This window comes from Nothoprocta perdicaria, unplaced genomic scaffold, assembly GCF_003342845.1.
Source record: "Nothoprocta perdicaria isolate Ctin4 unplaced genomic scaffold, notPer1 scaffold_71, whole genome shotgun sequence".
NCBI lineage: Eukaryota > Metazoa > Chordata > Aves > Tinamiformes > Tinamidae > Nothoprocta > Nothoprocta perdicaria.
Window position 1 is genome coordinate 3006219 of NW_020455988.1, and position 15777 is coordinate 3021995.

At 37.3% G+C, this 15777-nt stretch overlaps 1 protein-coding gene across 1 annotated transcript in view; it reads right to left on the reverse strand.

The window, feature by feature from the left end:
• Positions 1–15570, reverse strand: part of BANK1 (B cell scaffold protein with ankyrin repeats 1) — a 91476-nt gene extending 75906 nt beyond the window's left edge. Inside the window, exons 1-3 of the mRNA XM_026050892.1 lie at positions 15535–15570; positions 4109–4507; positions 351–416 (exon numbers count right to left, since the gene is read on the reverse strand). Coding sequence (XP_025906677.1) covers positions 351–416; positions 4109–4502 — 460 coding nt within the window. The 5' untranslated portion in view covers positions 4503–4507; positions 15535–15570. The remainder of the gene's footprint in view (positions 1–350; positions 417–4108; positions 4508–15534) is intronic.
• Between the last annotated feature and the right edge of the window lie 207 nt (positions 15571–15777).

The following is a 15777-nucleotide window of genomic DNA, read 5'->3' on the forward strand; positions in this document are numbered from 1 at the left end:
GTAACACAAGCAGCATTTTTCTATCTGAAATCTCAGTCAGTCCCCTTTCTACTACAAATATATTAGGAACAGAAAAGAAAACCTTTCCATGTCTTCCCTTTTCTGTACTCTGAAATTCAAGGAAAAGGGAAAAGCCACTGTCAGAGCTCTTCCCTTTTTCACACTCTTCACAAGAAGATGTGGGTTGTAGATGTGTGGGTAGATATTTGAGAACAAGGCATGTTCCTCTACACAGCTAAGGTAAGGTTAGTTTATTGCCTTTCATGTCTGACAAGATGTAAGAGAACAAAATTAATTATCTGAAGACTACTGGCTTTATTCTAGTAAACGCAAGGGGAATTCAAACTCACCATCTGCAAGAACTGCTTCATATACATAAGACAGAGAGTCTTCAAGGCTTTTGTTCTGTGGTTTACCTGCGTGGAAGGGGGGGAAGAGAGAAAAAAAGAGTAATTTTTAATAGGTATCTCCTCAGAAATAACTAAATGGTCATCAACCTTGATGAGAGTGACCATCACTCTCCAACCTGAATGTTTCTGAGAATCTGAATGTTTCTGAGAATCTTTAATTTGCTCTTAGGGAGATTTCTGTATCATAAATCAAACTGTTGACTACCGCTTTGGAGAATTTAAGTCATTCCTCTTCCCATCCCGGAGTTTCTAGGCAAAAAGGCAGGCAAGCCTTGTAAAATATGCTTTTCAGAGGTGCTGACTGGCTGTGTATTGCACTTTCCATGATTGAGCACTTTAAGACTTCACAACCATAGACCTGACTATTCACAACCTCAATTTAAATTAACAGGAGTTTGGACATGGACATAAGGTATACTCCATACACTGGCTGAGAAGTCATGCTTCTGTGTGGCATTGCAAGCAACAGAACTGCCTCACCTTATTCTTGGTAAATACTAATGCRGTATTAGTGTATCATATACTAATACATAGTAGTGATCAAATGGTGATCAAATCAACTACCCTTTGGATAGCACTTGCATACTGCAGAAATGAATTAGATGGAAAAGTACATTAGAAAAATAATAATTAAGCTCTCAACTGGATTTGAATGGCATTCAATACAGAAATAATATAATCAAACACAAAAAGTATATAACTGGTCATTAACTGAGTACTATTTCACCCTGTGTACTAAAAAGGCCAGGTTCTTAAAAGAAGGGTGGGGATGCAGTTGGATAATTAAAGACAATCCATGCATAAGAACAAGGAGTTTAATTAAAATCATCTCAGATTGTTGAGACAGAAAGAAGGGATTCAAGAGATGAGACTCGCCTTATACTGCCTACCAACTGCAGTGGACAGTGAAAGCTATAGTGACAGGGTAGTGCTTACTGACATCTAAGCTATACCATTAGTGGCTATTCAGGTCTGGAAGGTAGGTACTTGAATCAGTATCCATCTTCCATTGTTCTAATGAATTCCATACTGTTCTTGCTCCCTGAAATGAATCACACCTAGCACCCTGGGGACCTGATGTTCTATGGGATTAAGYGGATTTAGCTGTGGTGGAGAATAAGAGTGCACTGCCAGTGAATCATAAAGCCTATTACTTGACTACAAATTCTGACATTTGTATGCTGACAGCTCTTTGTTAATACTGAGACATGAAGTTACAAATGTATGCAATAAAAAAGTTAACAGTAATTAATAACATTTCTGAAAAGAGGGAAAGGGAAAAAATGAAGAACATACACATTAGTGTTTTGATCATTATCTTCAAAAGCAGAAATATCAGGAACAGAAAAGCACACACAAAAAATTAAAAGCGGAAGAAGGTGACCTATAGAGAGATGAGAAATCCTTGTGAGTATGTAACCCTGAAGACAGGCATATAGAAATAGTGCCACAGGACAAGTCAAGTGTACTTAATAACAGTCTTAGCAAGGCATTTTAAACTCAAAGAAATAAATATTTCCCCAAAAGCATAATCTGTCAAAATCCCAGCCAAAGATAACACAAAAGCAAATAACTTAATAAAACTCTACTGAAGACTAACACAAATACGGACACTGCAAACTAATCATTACCTTTAAGCAGAGATMAACAATAAGATACAATCATCCTTATTCCTCAGATCTTAAATTAACYGCCAGGTAACAGCTAATTTGTACTATAAATATTTACAGTACTTGCTAGTCAAATTCTGCACAATATATCCGAGTTGGTCTACCTGATGGCAAGGGTACAAGTACGTGGGGGAAGGAGGGCAGAGAAGAAAGAAAAAGAAAAAAAAATCTCACCATCAAGCTCAGAGCCTTTATCTTAGCTATCTAGCTATCTGCATAACAATACAATAACAAACATTAGGTGGTAACATTATTTTCTGTTCCCAAATTTGAGCTCCTCTTCTCTCAGTTGCAGTCTATGCATGCCTTGCAAAGCTGTGTACATGGAAACTGTAGTCTTAGACATCTTCTCATTACTTAATCTTTACATTTGTCTCAAACTGTTGATACAGGTCACTGCCAAACACAGACATCATTTAAACCTCTTTTGGTTGCTTGGCATTACATTCTATGGAGAAGTCCTGAAGGCAGATGCAGTAAATATTTTGTGAATATGCAGACCAGAGGAAAAATCATGATCTTTCTTCTAGGAAAATGTTTATCTTTTCAGAGAGGTTTGCAATTTCCTGTGCATGAGTCAACCAACAGTCTCTGGGCCCAGTTCCTTCTATACATATATGCGTGTGCACTGTATAGATGATGGATTTTATTCCACTGAAATCCTGCTCAGGAATCTTTCCCTGAAGCTAAATATCAGACACTGTCAAAAGGTGGAACCACTACCTCCTGAAAAAGCAAGCACCTTTAATTTTCACAGTTTAGGTTTTGGGAGCTACACAGAAGAACAGGATACAGTGACAAAAAGGTGAATAAACACCAATCAGTACAAAATGTTAGACAGACCRTTGGGAAGGGGAGTTGACAAAAATGCAGAGATATTCAGGGCACATTTGAACGCAATGTACACTGCTTAAGCTTATTTGCTCAAGCCCAAGGCAGTGTGCCATCCAACTAGTCCACTGTGACTTGGGTAGGGTCTCTGCCCATGTGATCAAAGGAGTATTTCTTGCTCATTTGAATCCATTATGCTTCCAGAAACAGGTTCATCTCTGAGTAAAATTCCTGAGCTACAGGCTAACCTTCTCAAAACTAAGCTCCTGTGCCAGAAGCGTGGCACCCTGCAGATTTGCAGAGACAGAACCACAGTGTCCTGCACGACACACAAAGTATAGAAGCTGAGAGCAGCAAGAGACCTAGTGACCACAAAAATACACTAAGTATGCTCTCAAAGGTTCTCTCTCCAAAGAGGCCAAAATAAATGCCATCCTAATAAACCTCTTGTCAGTTACAGTTGTGCAACTAGACCAAGTACTTGCAAATTAGGCCTAACTACATGCACAGACTAGCACAAGACTTATTTGCTATTTCAGTATCTCCCTTCACCAGGAAAAAAGTTTTCCTTGCATTTCAGGAAGTGCTTATATTTATTTCAATGCTTTTTGGTTGCTTCCATGGCTTTGCAAAGATAAACAGATATGGAGTTTCTAGAGCAAATTTTTTTCTTGAATTTGTAAAACAGCAAGGGTACTTTTGCGCGCTCCCACCCCCCAACACCAKCTTGTGTGGCATGCTGGAAATGAAACCATCCACCCAACCGTGGTACAGTCAGTAATTATTTTTCAGGCAGTCAGTTTTAGCTAGAGAGACATTGTCAACTAAAGAATTTTTAAATAGAGGAAAGAAAAATCCAGATTTTTTGTACAGTTTGAGATTAGCAAACTCAGGAAAGAGAAACAAACCGTGTATCACCTCTTCAATCTCACCATGACATAGTGATGGTAAATTCACAGATGCCAGTGGCGGCTTTTGGATTTTCTAAAGCTGCTTCCTTCTGACATTGAAGCTGGACTAAGAATATTATAATTTCAAACTTCAATGACAAATGCATCATCAAGAAAACAAACTGCCGGATGAAGATGAAAAGAGATAATTTTTTAGAAGATAAAATACTACTTCCCCCCTCAACTTTCAAAGGATATTAATACAGCTAGAAAATTATTTTAGTAAAACTACTGGGATTTAGCTTACCTGACTGAATAATTCTAGTAACAATGGAGAGATATTCCTCAGGTTCTTGATCAGCGGAGATCTCTCTGCTGCCTCTAGATAGAGTCAGTACATTATAAAGAATGTCTGAATTCTCTACTCCACAAAGCAGAATCACCACATCATCTGGAGGTTTGAGAACTTGCTCAAGAAAATAACTTCTCTTTTGATTCAGACTTTTAACAAGTCCACCTGATAGTATCAGCAGTTTACATTTATAACAGGATAAAGAAAATAACTCCAAGGGCTTGATAGATGAAGTGTCAAGACTGTACAGTAAGATTCCTTCTTCATTCAGTATGTGCCTGAAGAGAGTTTTTAAATACAGAGCCCATTCTTCCGCTTCTTGTTCATAAATCACAAGGATATCCTTCATATGTTCTAAAGAGACAAGATCAAGAAATCATTTCAAAAGCATTTGGAATTCATTTTATATATCAGAAGCCAGAAAGTTAGTTTTTTTTCCCCCCAGTCAATATCTTGAGGTGCTCAAGAAACAGGCAGAAGGAGGACCAGCCTAAAACATTTCTAGGTTAAGGCAGAATGTCCAAAAAATGCTGACAAAACAGCTCAGAATATCGCATGTTCACATTATTATGCAAAACAACAAAAACTGAATTTTGTCTTCAAGACTTCCAAATACTGAACACACATCAATACTTCTGAACTTTTCAGCTAAAATTTTTCTCCTGTATTATTTTCATCTCTCATTGGATATTTCTTTGAAGTTACTGCATTTGGTATATAATGTAAGCTAACATGAATTTTGTTCCCTTGAAAATTAATATAATAGAAACTATCATATTCTGATGAAATTAAGTCATGCTTCAACTTCCACTTGGAAAGCAATTCAAAGATAGAAATAAGATGTATTATTAGTGCAGCAATGAGAAACAATAAGAGAATTTATGAAGTCATCCACAGTACAAAAGGGCGCTTCTGACAAGCAAACTGTTTTTAGATACTGATGTGTGGCTGCTCAAGGAAGTACAGTCTCATGAAACATGCCACTTGAAGCCTTKTTTGAAATGTCTGAAGAAAAAGAATCAAGAGAAACAAGAATAGCTCAGCAGACTAGCATGAGCAAGTTGAAATCAAGGGCTTGTCCATGAACAAATCAGCAATTAAAAGATAYATTTTGAAAGAAAAAAATAGAACAAGTGTATCAAAAAATGAAGGCAAAACCCCATGCAGGGGATTACTGTGATGCAGGAAACACATTAGAAAAGCAAAAGAAGAAAATTGAAGATTTAGGGCTTATAGCTACTTTTAAATATGTTCCATCATATCCAAATTTAAACAAAACTTGCAATCCCTAAAAAAGTAAGATTGTGTTCTTCTACAAATCAGTAAGAAGTATTTAGCTATATTAACCTTTGATAATATCAGTGATACATCACAAAAGCACATCATCTTCACAGATGGGAGTTATCCTCTGTTCTCAAAAGGTTTGAGATTTGTAGATTCTATACTTGACCTTTCTAGAAATTTGCATTTTACTACAGTTGTTCCCAGAAAAAAACAATATTAACATAATTTCACTGACCCAGGGAAGTCAATGGAATGACAACAGCATAAAGCTGGGGAGAGGTAAATTATTTAAGAATAGCTTTTTTTTTTCCTCTCTTCTCTCTCTCTACGAGCTTTCAGCACAACTTGTCTTCTTCCTATTCCCTCCACTCCAACTCTAAAGTGAACAGATAGGATTAGTTACTAAAGAAGATAATTCATCCTTTTTTGTCTTTTCCTGTAATAAAGCTCCTCAACTGTCTATAGGTAGGGTAGGATGGGGGGGGTTGTTGGGTCTTTTAAATGTCAGAAAATTGGAAGTTATATAATAAGTAAATAAAATTGTCAGCACAAAAAAAGCTACTGTCCATCAGGAAGAATTTGTTAAAACAAGTATACTTAAAGGATATCTCAGAAGAGTAGTGGAAAAACCATATAGTACAAATTGCTGCTTATCTTCTAATACATTAATGAAATGCATTAGAGGTAGCATGATAGGGCAACACAAGCAGAGATGATATCTGATCATCCTTAATTTGCTTATGAGCAGTAGACTACACTCTCCAGGATTGTTATGAGTTTCTCCCAAACTATACTTGAAGAAGGAAAGGAGAGGAACAGTAGTTTATGATTCTAGACGTCAATCATGTACTAATCAGAGAAAAAAGTCTGATCAGATTTTTTTAGTATCCTAAACCTCCAGGAACATCATGAGGGCAAATGTACAGCATATTTTACCACAAGACTCAATTGCACAGAAATATGTATTTTTTTTTGTCTAAAGTCTATAACTTCGTAAACTGCTAGAGTTTGAAAAATGTCCATTTTCCCCCCAAAGTACTGCCTCTGCTTCCCCTTTCTCCCCATTCTCTTGAATGCATGTAATTTATTTTCTACAGATTTAAGAGTAAAAACATAATGACAGACATCACAAACGGGAAAAGGAAAGAAGAGGTCCAGATTCCTACTCTTACACAGTTCAATTCAAATAGTTTTCGTTCAAATGCTTAGACTGAGACTCCAGAAACATAAGAATTTGAGTTTCTTGAGTGCTTTGCAGTTTTCATAAGGAAATTACACTTATCTATTTCTATTCCTTCACTGATCATTTAGAAGTGCTAATAACAAGGAATTACAGAAAGTTTCCCTTGGCCTCTAAACCACTCCTGCAATTTCACATTTGGAAACAGAAAGGGGCTATTTAATTCAGCATTAATCAGTGTCCCTAACACAACCAACTGCCCCTCATCCAACTAGAGGATTTATTTTCCCAGTCAGAGCACCTGACATACATCCAGTAAATGTATCTTAAAAAGCATCTCTAGCTCTTGTTTGCTGGAATTCTACAAGGCAAATCCTCTGAAGCAAGCCAAAACAGATTCATCGTGGGAAAGACAACAGAAAGCACTTAAGTACTTGCAGATAATGGAATATATTTTCAAGTAAGTCATGTTGCTTCTCAATGATGTTCCACTAATGGAAATGAAAATAAGAGACTGCTTATAAACTTTAAAGTGGGATCTTGAAGAAGCTAAATTGCTACAGCCTTGTGSCACACCTGTTTCAATTAAAGCAATTATCTTAAAGCATGGGACATTGCTGTCATCACTGCATCAGATTGCAGAGCAGCTGCACTTCTACCCTTAAAAGGCCTATTTAACTAGCACATAGTAAGAATATTTTCATCATCTATACACCTTCTGTTGCTAATTGCTGAGTTGCTTATSAAAACAAATAGTTGCTCTATCCTTATACAGTCAGACCTCATCTTTCATCATTCTCATTCTTGAGCTCAGTACTGTTTGGAGCAGACAAACTAAGATTCACCACAGAGAAAACATTTTCCTACAAATGGGATGAATTTAGGGTTGATTTTTCAGGTCTTCTCAGTACAGAAATATTCCTGGCCATTACAGTGGCAACAGCAACACAGAGCCAAATAAGCTGGAATAGCTTTCCACAGCATAGCATTGTCCCATGTAGACACAACCATAGACAGACCCGGAAAGATACCCAACTATCTAACTTGACAGGGTTACCACTATGTGCCCAGAGCTGTTTCTGAGCCACTGCACAGACTCAACTCTACTGAGAAAGGAAGGATACAACCTTCCTTCTTGTTTAGGCTTTTCCCTGACCTGTCATGCATATGCTAGTATAATCATCACTACTGCATCTTCCCCTGTGAGGCCATATCCATCCACAGATGGTCTAAAGGTAGTCTAGTAACCACCTATGAAGATGAAATACAGAGGTCAGAACTCATTTCTCTATTTCAAAAATATGCTACCTCGTCCTCTATTACCCACCAACGCAAAAAACAGTCATCCCTTTGACAGCAAATTTTTACTATCAGTTCATTTTACCAGAACTAGACCAAAGGAACTTCTAATACAGAAATGCTTTAGACACTAATAAATCCTCAAAAGAAAACATAGCATAATGGCAGAACCTAAAATAATATACTACGTTCTTCTGAGCACTACGGAAAAAGTTTAAGACCACTTAAAATAAATGGGACAAGCTGCATCAAGTTTCTTTTAACTGCTGTTATTGCTAATAGAAACAACCACTACCCAAAGCTTACTCTTACATTATCCCCAGAACCATCTTTACATAAACTGGAAATATGTTTAAATATTCCATCCTTTACTTTGCAATAATAGTTTCAAAAGTGCATTGCTTGGTCTGTTTCAAAGCAACTGACATAATATAAAAATCTCTGACTATTCAGTGATTCTGGACAGAGGAGACGAACGACAGGGATTAGGTATGTATATTTCTCACCATGAGATGTAATAAAACAATTTCCTTCTCCCATAGGACCTGTGAGAAGCAGTTGCTGTTCAATGCAAAGGGTATGTTTAAACCATGGTGTTGTAGCAGAGAAAGTCCTCTGGTTTTAGCTGACTTTTGTCCCTTTATTTACAAATATGTGACAGTCAAAGAAAAAAAGAAATCAAATCAGTGTTGGATCAGTGTTGGATAAACTAATGTTGTTAAAAAGTCAATGACAAAACATTAACTTCTGTGTGCATTGTTACTATTAATGAAACAGGAAATCATTACATAAACATGTACAGTTTTATGAAGTGAACAGAGTTAGCAGTCTATTATAAAAAAATAATCCAATACTTTGACCAACAACTTCAGAAGAATACTTACTTCCTTATATTAAATCCACCTCAGCATCATCTCTAATGCCTTAGGACAGAAATTCTAGACACTAACTGTATAACAAACTATTTTTATTTCTGCCCATCAGACAGAAAGAAATTGAGTTAGTATGAACCTGCCTTCACACAATTCACCTTTAGCATTGCAAAAACAACCGCAACGCCCAAATACTGTTAAAGTTCACATAAGATAATAAGTTTCCCCAGCAAATATGTCCCCTCAACATAGAATTTTATATACTAAACTTCTTCTCCCTTGGCAAAATCCAAATTCCCAATTCATTACCAGTCCTAAAATATGATCCAGCTGCAGAGCCCTCCAAATGTTCATTTTGGTATTTCTCTAGCAGGTTGCCCTCACAGGAGGGTTTAACATGTCTATTACTACCTTTGAGCAAATATGCTGCTTTCTGAAAATGAACCAGTGACAGTTCTGTATGTTCAGGTTCTTGCAAATGATTTTGCATACTGCACTTCACTATTACTGTCATACATCCTCTTTGTTGGATAGACACAGGATACCTATGTCTATATAATTATATAAATTGAAAGATTTCCCAAAAGTGGTTTTAGCTATTCAAGCATACTGTCTTCCACCCTTAGTTAGGAGGAAAAAAAACCACCCACATCCAGAAAAGAAAGTGAAGAAAGTGGAAAAAATAATATCCTTCTTGAATCACTTGAGACCAGATTAAACCTTACGTCATTACAGTCAGATAATTTACACAGACGAATTCAGAAGGACTAGGTGAGACTAACRAATTATCATGAAGCATTCTGCTTCTTTAATGAAGCTCCTTGAACATTTTTTTCTCAAATTGTTAAATGGATTTGGTAAAACAAAGAAAAACAAAAAAAAAGTAAGTTTGATCGCATCATATACCCACCACCACCTTTTCTGTATAGATTTTATCAATTCGTAATAAGAGATCTCTAGATACCACAGCTGAACACACTAACACATGCAAGCTTCTCAACACTACATAATTGGTACAAATATGAAACAATGTGCAACCTTACATTTTTTCCTTTGAAGTTTATACTGAGCATGCTCCTTCTTTCATATACAGCAGATTATTGCTATAACCACACGGACATCTTAAGGAAACAATGAATTGCACATCTACTAGAATTCCTGCACACCTTTATTCCAGAACTGCTTACATCCCATTTCAGCAACTTATTTCCTTCGCCACTTGATCTGCTCCCCAGCCTGCTTTGCCATGCAGCTGCTTAAATGCTTTTATTGTCACGAGGGAAAGTGAGRCATGGGATAAAAATCAAGTCTCTTCAGCTACATGGAGATAAGAATGGCCACTTGCAGCAAAAGTTACAGCTGAAAGTAAGTCTGTGTTAATATCCATCTTTCAGGGAAATACTTTTGAGATAAATTTGGTTGTCCATTCTTACCAAGCTCTGGTTCACATCAGCTGGTCTTGAGGCATATTAATCACATTCCTTTTAGCTAAAACTAAGCCAGATGCATTTCTGAAACACATCTAACATACTCTACTTGCAAACACCACAGCCACTCAGTGCTAAAATGCAATAAACTTTTAATTGCATTTGACAAGGACATTGATTTGGACAAAGCAGGTGCCTCAAATTAGGTTTTTTGAGCATAATCACTTTTGCTAAATTCACATCTGTAATGGACTGGGATCCCACAGACAGTCCTGTGATATTTAATTACAGTTGCCTGAATTGGCTACAACAAAATAAAAGACAAAATACTTTTCACCTTAAAATACAGCAAATTAGACTCTTAACTGTAATAATCTCACAAACTACTCACAAGCTAAAACACAGGAATATGGATTGCCACTTCAATGAATTCTATATCCTTTTTCATCGTGGAAAATGCAGGCTTCAAGTTTGCCAATGCTGCTCTAAGCTCCTGTAGAAAGCTAAGTGACAATAATTTAGCAAGACCATTACAAGAAAACTAAAATGAAACTGTCCTCAATGTACTCTGTCAGCAGAAAAACTTCCTGTTTCCAAATTGATAAATGTAAGATCTGTCTTTATACTCTCACAGAAAATATTTTTTCTCCAGTTTAATTAGCACAGACTAGGTTTCATGCATTCAGGTMCAAATTAGATTTGGTCTCCTCTAAAACAGATAATCTTGAACAGGAAACAGAATTAATAGGCAAGAAAAACAACTCTGGAAGTTTGGTAAGATTATAGAGTTACAATAACAGAAATCCTTACAAATATTTTTCATTAAAACACTGACAAGATTCCCTCTGATGATACATATTATCAGGGCTTTATAGATTAAACAGAACTCCTCTGACAAGCACTGCCAGGAAAATTAGCCTTCCTGTTTTCTTCAATTTAAAAAAAAAAAGTAACAATTAGATTCAGTGAATTATCCTAACAGCAGAAATCTTGGTATGGGTGAAGAAAGAGGGTATATTGAGTTTTTTGCATTTTATTGTGTTTGCTAGGGAAAAAAAGTGATTATGCTTTACAAGTATATATATTTTTTTCCTACTATTTGATTCRCACTACTGTGTTTTCTGTTAACGTAGCCCTATCTTTTTAAACTGCTACTTAAAACTTTCAGAGAAATTTGATACGAAAATTATCTTCAGGAATATTTTGTTACTAGAAATCATTGTCTGGACATAGACCAAATCCTTTAGGTGCCCCTAAAGATGTTGTGTGGTCTGTGCAGCTCCATTAAAGACCTAATCAGCTTTCCTCAAAGTAAACAATAAATTGGACTTGAAACACATGGATTATGTTTTTCAGTTCCCTTGAACAAAYGGCATTTAAAAAACAATCATGACCCAACAGATACTTTTCAGAGTTCTTCTAGCCATCTTTTTGCCAAGTCTTCTCCACAGGGGTGAATAAAAACAACAAAAAAATCCAGCTTCTGCTTAAAGGCTTGGATAAACAAGCTTGTAATAAGTTGTAATTTTTCCAGAAACATATTTTCAGCCTAAATACTAAAGTTGCCAGCCCATATTCTTAGGACTTTCCATACATGCATAAGTGTTATATATCCAAGTCATTGTTGAAACGTTTGAATGTAAATGCAAGCACTTCTCCCTCTGCCCCCAAACACCCCAAAAAACACATTTTGAAATAAAACATTAGAGAAATCACTATATCACAAAGGATCTGACACAGAGCAGGGCCTATCTATTACTTAGTAAATATCAGATTTGTAAAAGGAAGCTAATCAAACTGAGAAGATAYTTGTTATGTATGGTATGTTAAATATGCAATTTCTGCCACTCATATATTATAGCCTAACAAAGAACAAGCACCAATGACTTTTGAATTATATAAAACTTGAAATAATCTGAAGAATGTGAAATGTGGCTCCTGATAAGAGTGCTGCTTGTTTTCATTTACTGCCCTCTATCATATTAGCATCAAAATGCTTTGAAGACACTACAGTATTTAGCCTTTCATTATTTAAAGACAACACTAAACATTATTTTCAGTCCCCAAATGGCTCTAAATTGTTCTTGTTCAATTCATTCCAGGCATGGTACTACACTTTCTTTTTTAGCTGTTCAAGTGCRAATGTTTCATGAATAAATCAAAGTGATGAATAATAAGAGGGTACACTATACAAAAATACATTTAACATATATTGTTCAGTTCCTTAAAGGTTCGATTTGTAAATGCCATTCAACACATATCTGTTTTTCTGAAATGCTTTCAGAACTTCGCATGTTTTCCATAGACGCAATTGCCTCTATAATCTGAATTAAACAAATACTTCATTGACTATAATCAACAAACATTTTTGTCAGCATTCATTCTTCACAAGCTAGGTGCTTTTTTAAAAACATTAGTATTATTTTCCTTTAAGAAAGGAAATTGGCTTTCCTTACTTATAAGTATTTTTGCATAACAGTAACCGAAATACTGTGCACTTGAGATTTTGTATGCTACGAATCAACACACAGATGACACTACACAGCCCATTGTTACCTGATGAAGGTACTTACTGATTATCATTGAACGCCTATATTCCAAGGAGACCATATTGAGGCAATCAAGTGTGAGTAGTTCCTACAATAGATACTATAAATATACTACGATTTTTTTATTTATCAAAGATGGTTTTAAGATAATTTCTTCTGTTGCAAATTTATTTTATAACATTATTCAATATTTGGCAATAGCAAAATTGGCTATTGGTCATACAACAAAACAGATTACTCCTCACAAGCAATGAATCACAGTTACTAACTGCAGCTATTTAAAAGAACCTGTATAAAGTTTCAAGTCACCCACAGTTGTTAATCATGTGATTTGAAAGTAAAAAGGTCCTTTATAAACTTAGCTATACTTTGTGGATTAATACAAAGCTGTACTTCCTAACAGTGCAGGAAACTTATGGACAAAGAGTAATACACAGTATTATCACCTGGAACAGGTACTACCTTAAATTTTAGACCTTGGTATTTGGTGCTTTTTTCTAAACTTCATGATAGTTTCAAACTGCCTCCATATTTAAGATGCCATTTGAAATCTATTAAATACTTCTGTTCACATTTAAGCAAACCCAAATGTATATCACTGTATCATTGTAATAGATGGATTTTTGTTTACATTTAAGTAAATCAACTGTGTATCACTGTGCATCATTGCAAGAGATGGATTTTAAATATAACAGATCAAAACCGCAGTAGCCAGAACTGACTGGATTTCCAGAAGGATATAATTATTCTCTGAGCTATTACAGTTGTAACATTGTGGTAGTTATGTTTATTAACGTACAGAGGAGTTGAAACATTATCTATCAGCAAATAAAGGTATATACAAGTTAACCAAATGCTCCAACATCATCTTCAAGAAATAAACTGACAAAAGCAACACTGTGATTCTCTAGTCACTGGACTCAGCTTCTTCACAGAAGCTGAGATTTTTGCTTTTTCACCTTGACTCTGACACTAAATATACAATTTTTCCAAACCCCCTTGTCAATTACTTATACCTAAGCTCCAGTGACCAGAGGATGCAACAGAAATGAGAGTATATTAACATAGTGGATGATTCTATTAGGATCAACTTCTGACCTCAATCAGCTACCCCACAATTTTGAGGATAGATAACACTTTTGATGTTCTTGAGTATCAAGCATGTCAAATGCTCATTAAAAATGGTGACCCAGAACAGTAAAGCAAAGTATTGAATCATGTGTAAAGTCAGGCTTTCACATCTCTTTCCTGATTCCTCATTCATGAAATGAGGCTTAAATGTTGTTCTGACTTACTGGAGAGCTGCAGAGACAGGACTAAGCTCCCTACCACAACCAACTTAAGGAAAGCAAACCTCTGGCATCAGACTACATACCTTTCATTTCTGCTTTGCTGAGTGACTCATTTCAGAATCATTGCTTTAAGTACTGCTGAGTCTTGTAAACACATCTTTAAAAAACAGAATACTAAATACATATCATTTCTGTGAATAAGGCAATATGACTGGAAAGCAAAAATGCAGAGAATGGGAGCTTCTCATTCAGAGCAGCCACTGATTTACAGGTGGCTTTCATAAGACAGGTGGTCTTTTCATCAGCTTGTTTTCCACCTATGAAGTGCAAAGTAAGTAACACTGAATCACATGTAAAATAGTTAAAGGCTGAAAATGAAAGATTGATTATTAATAACACAATGGGCAATTAGTTAATTGAGACTCTATGCCAGGGAGAATATATACATGGAACAGTATTAGGATTATTCATAAAACATTTATTCTGTCATTTCCCAACTTTTTGGTACTAGATTTTGCACTCTGGAAAAACAAGCATAGTATAACCCAATAATAGATACATTGAAAAAGGCCCTTAATCTCAAAACTTATTCAATTAAAAGTTACATAAAATTGTCTAAGCTACTAAAATACTTTCTTAAATAAAACATCCCTATAGCTTAATAATAAAGGTAATCAAAATGATAGAATTAGTTAAAATAAGGAAAAAAAAAATCTTTGAGGAGTTAGCCACATCAAGGGGGTACACACCAGATAAGGAAGCATAGAACTCTCATCTTTTTTTGTGGCACTCTTATGAAGAAACAGYCAGCAACACATTGCATGGTTTCCCCCTCTCTCTAACACAATGCTTTGCCAGAGAGAAGCACTTTTAAGTCAGGTTATACAACATGGCATCACTGCAACCATACCATACCCCACCAACTTTACTATGTGCCCACGCATCCTCTGCTCCAGCACCTTGCTGGTACTTTGCAAAAACCACCAGTTGCTCTGCTGCGACGCTTCTGCCGCCACAGCACAACCCTCTCTCATGGAAATCCCTACCAACACCTTCACCATAAGGCCACGGCTTCACACGCATCTGCGTTCACGTACCCCCCCACACACACCTCCACTTTTGCCACTCGTCCCGCTCGGTTGACTCCCCGGCCTCGAGATGGCGGCACGCGAGCCGGTTCCCCCTGCTCCCAAGGGTTTGCTGCGCGCGCCAGGCGTCCCCTCAACTGCCCCCCGCCCAACGGCCGCTCTCAACGGTCCGGAGCGCGCGAGGGGTCCGCTCAACTGCCCCTGCCGCCCCGCCCAACAGCCACTCTCAACAGCACGCGCGCGAAAACCCCCACCTCACCTGCCCCCCGCCCAACGGGCGCTCTTAACGGCCCGGCGCGAGGGCGGAGCCTCCCCCCAGCTGCCCCTCGCCCAACGGCCGCTCTTAAAGGTCCGGCGCGAACATCGGCTGTCCCCTCAGTTGCCACCCACCCAACGGTCGCTCTCAACAGTCCGGCGCGACAGCAGGACATCCCCTCGGCTACTCCTCGCCCAACGGCTGCTCTTAAAGGTCTGGCGTTAGGGCAAAACATCACCCCCTCCCGCAGCTACCCCTCGCCTAACGGCTGCTCTTAAAGGTCTGGCGCGAAGGCGGGCCGTCCCCCCCAGCTGCCCCCCCCGCCCAACGGCTGCTCTCAACGGTCCGGCGCGAGGGCAAGGCGTCCCCCCAGCTGC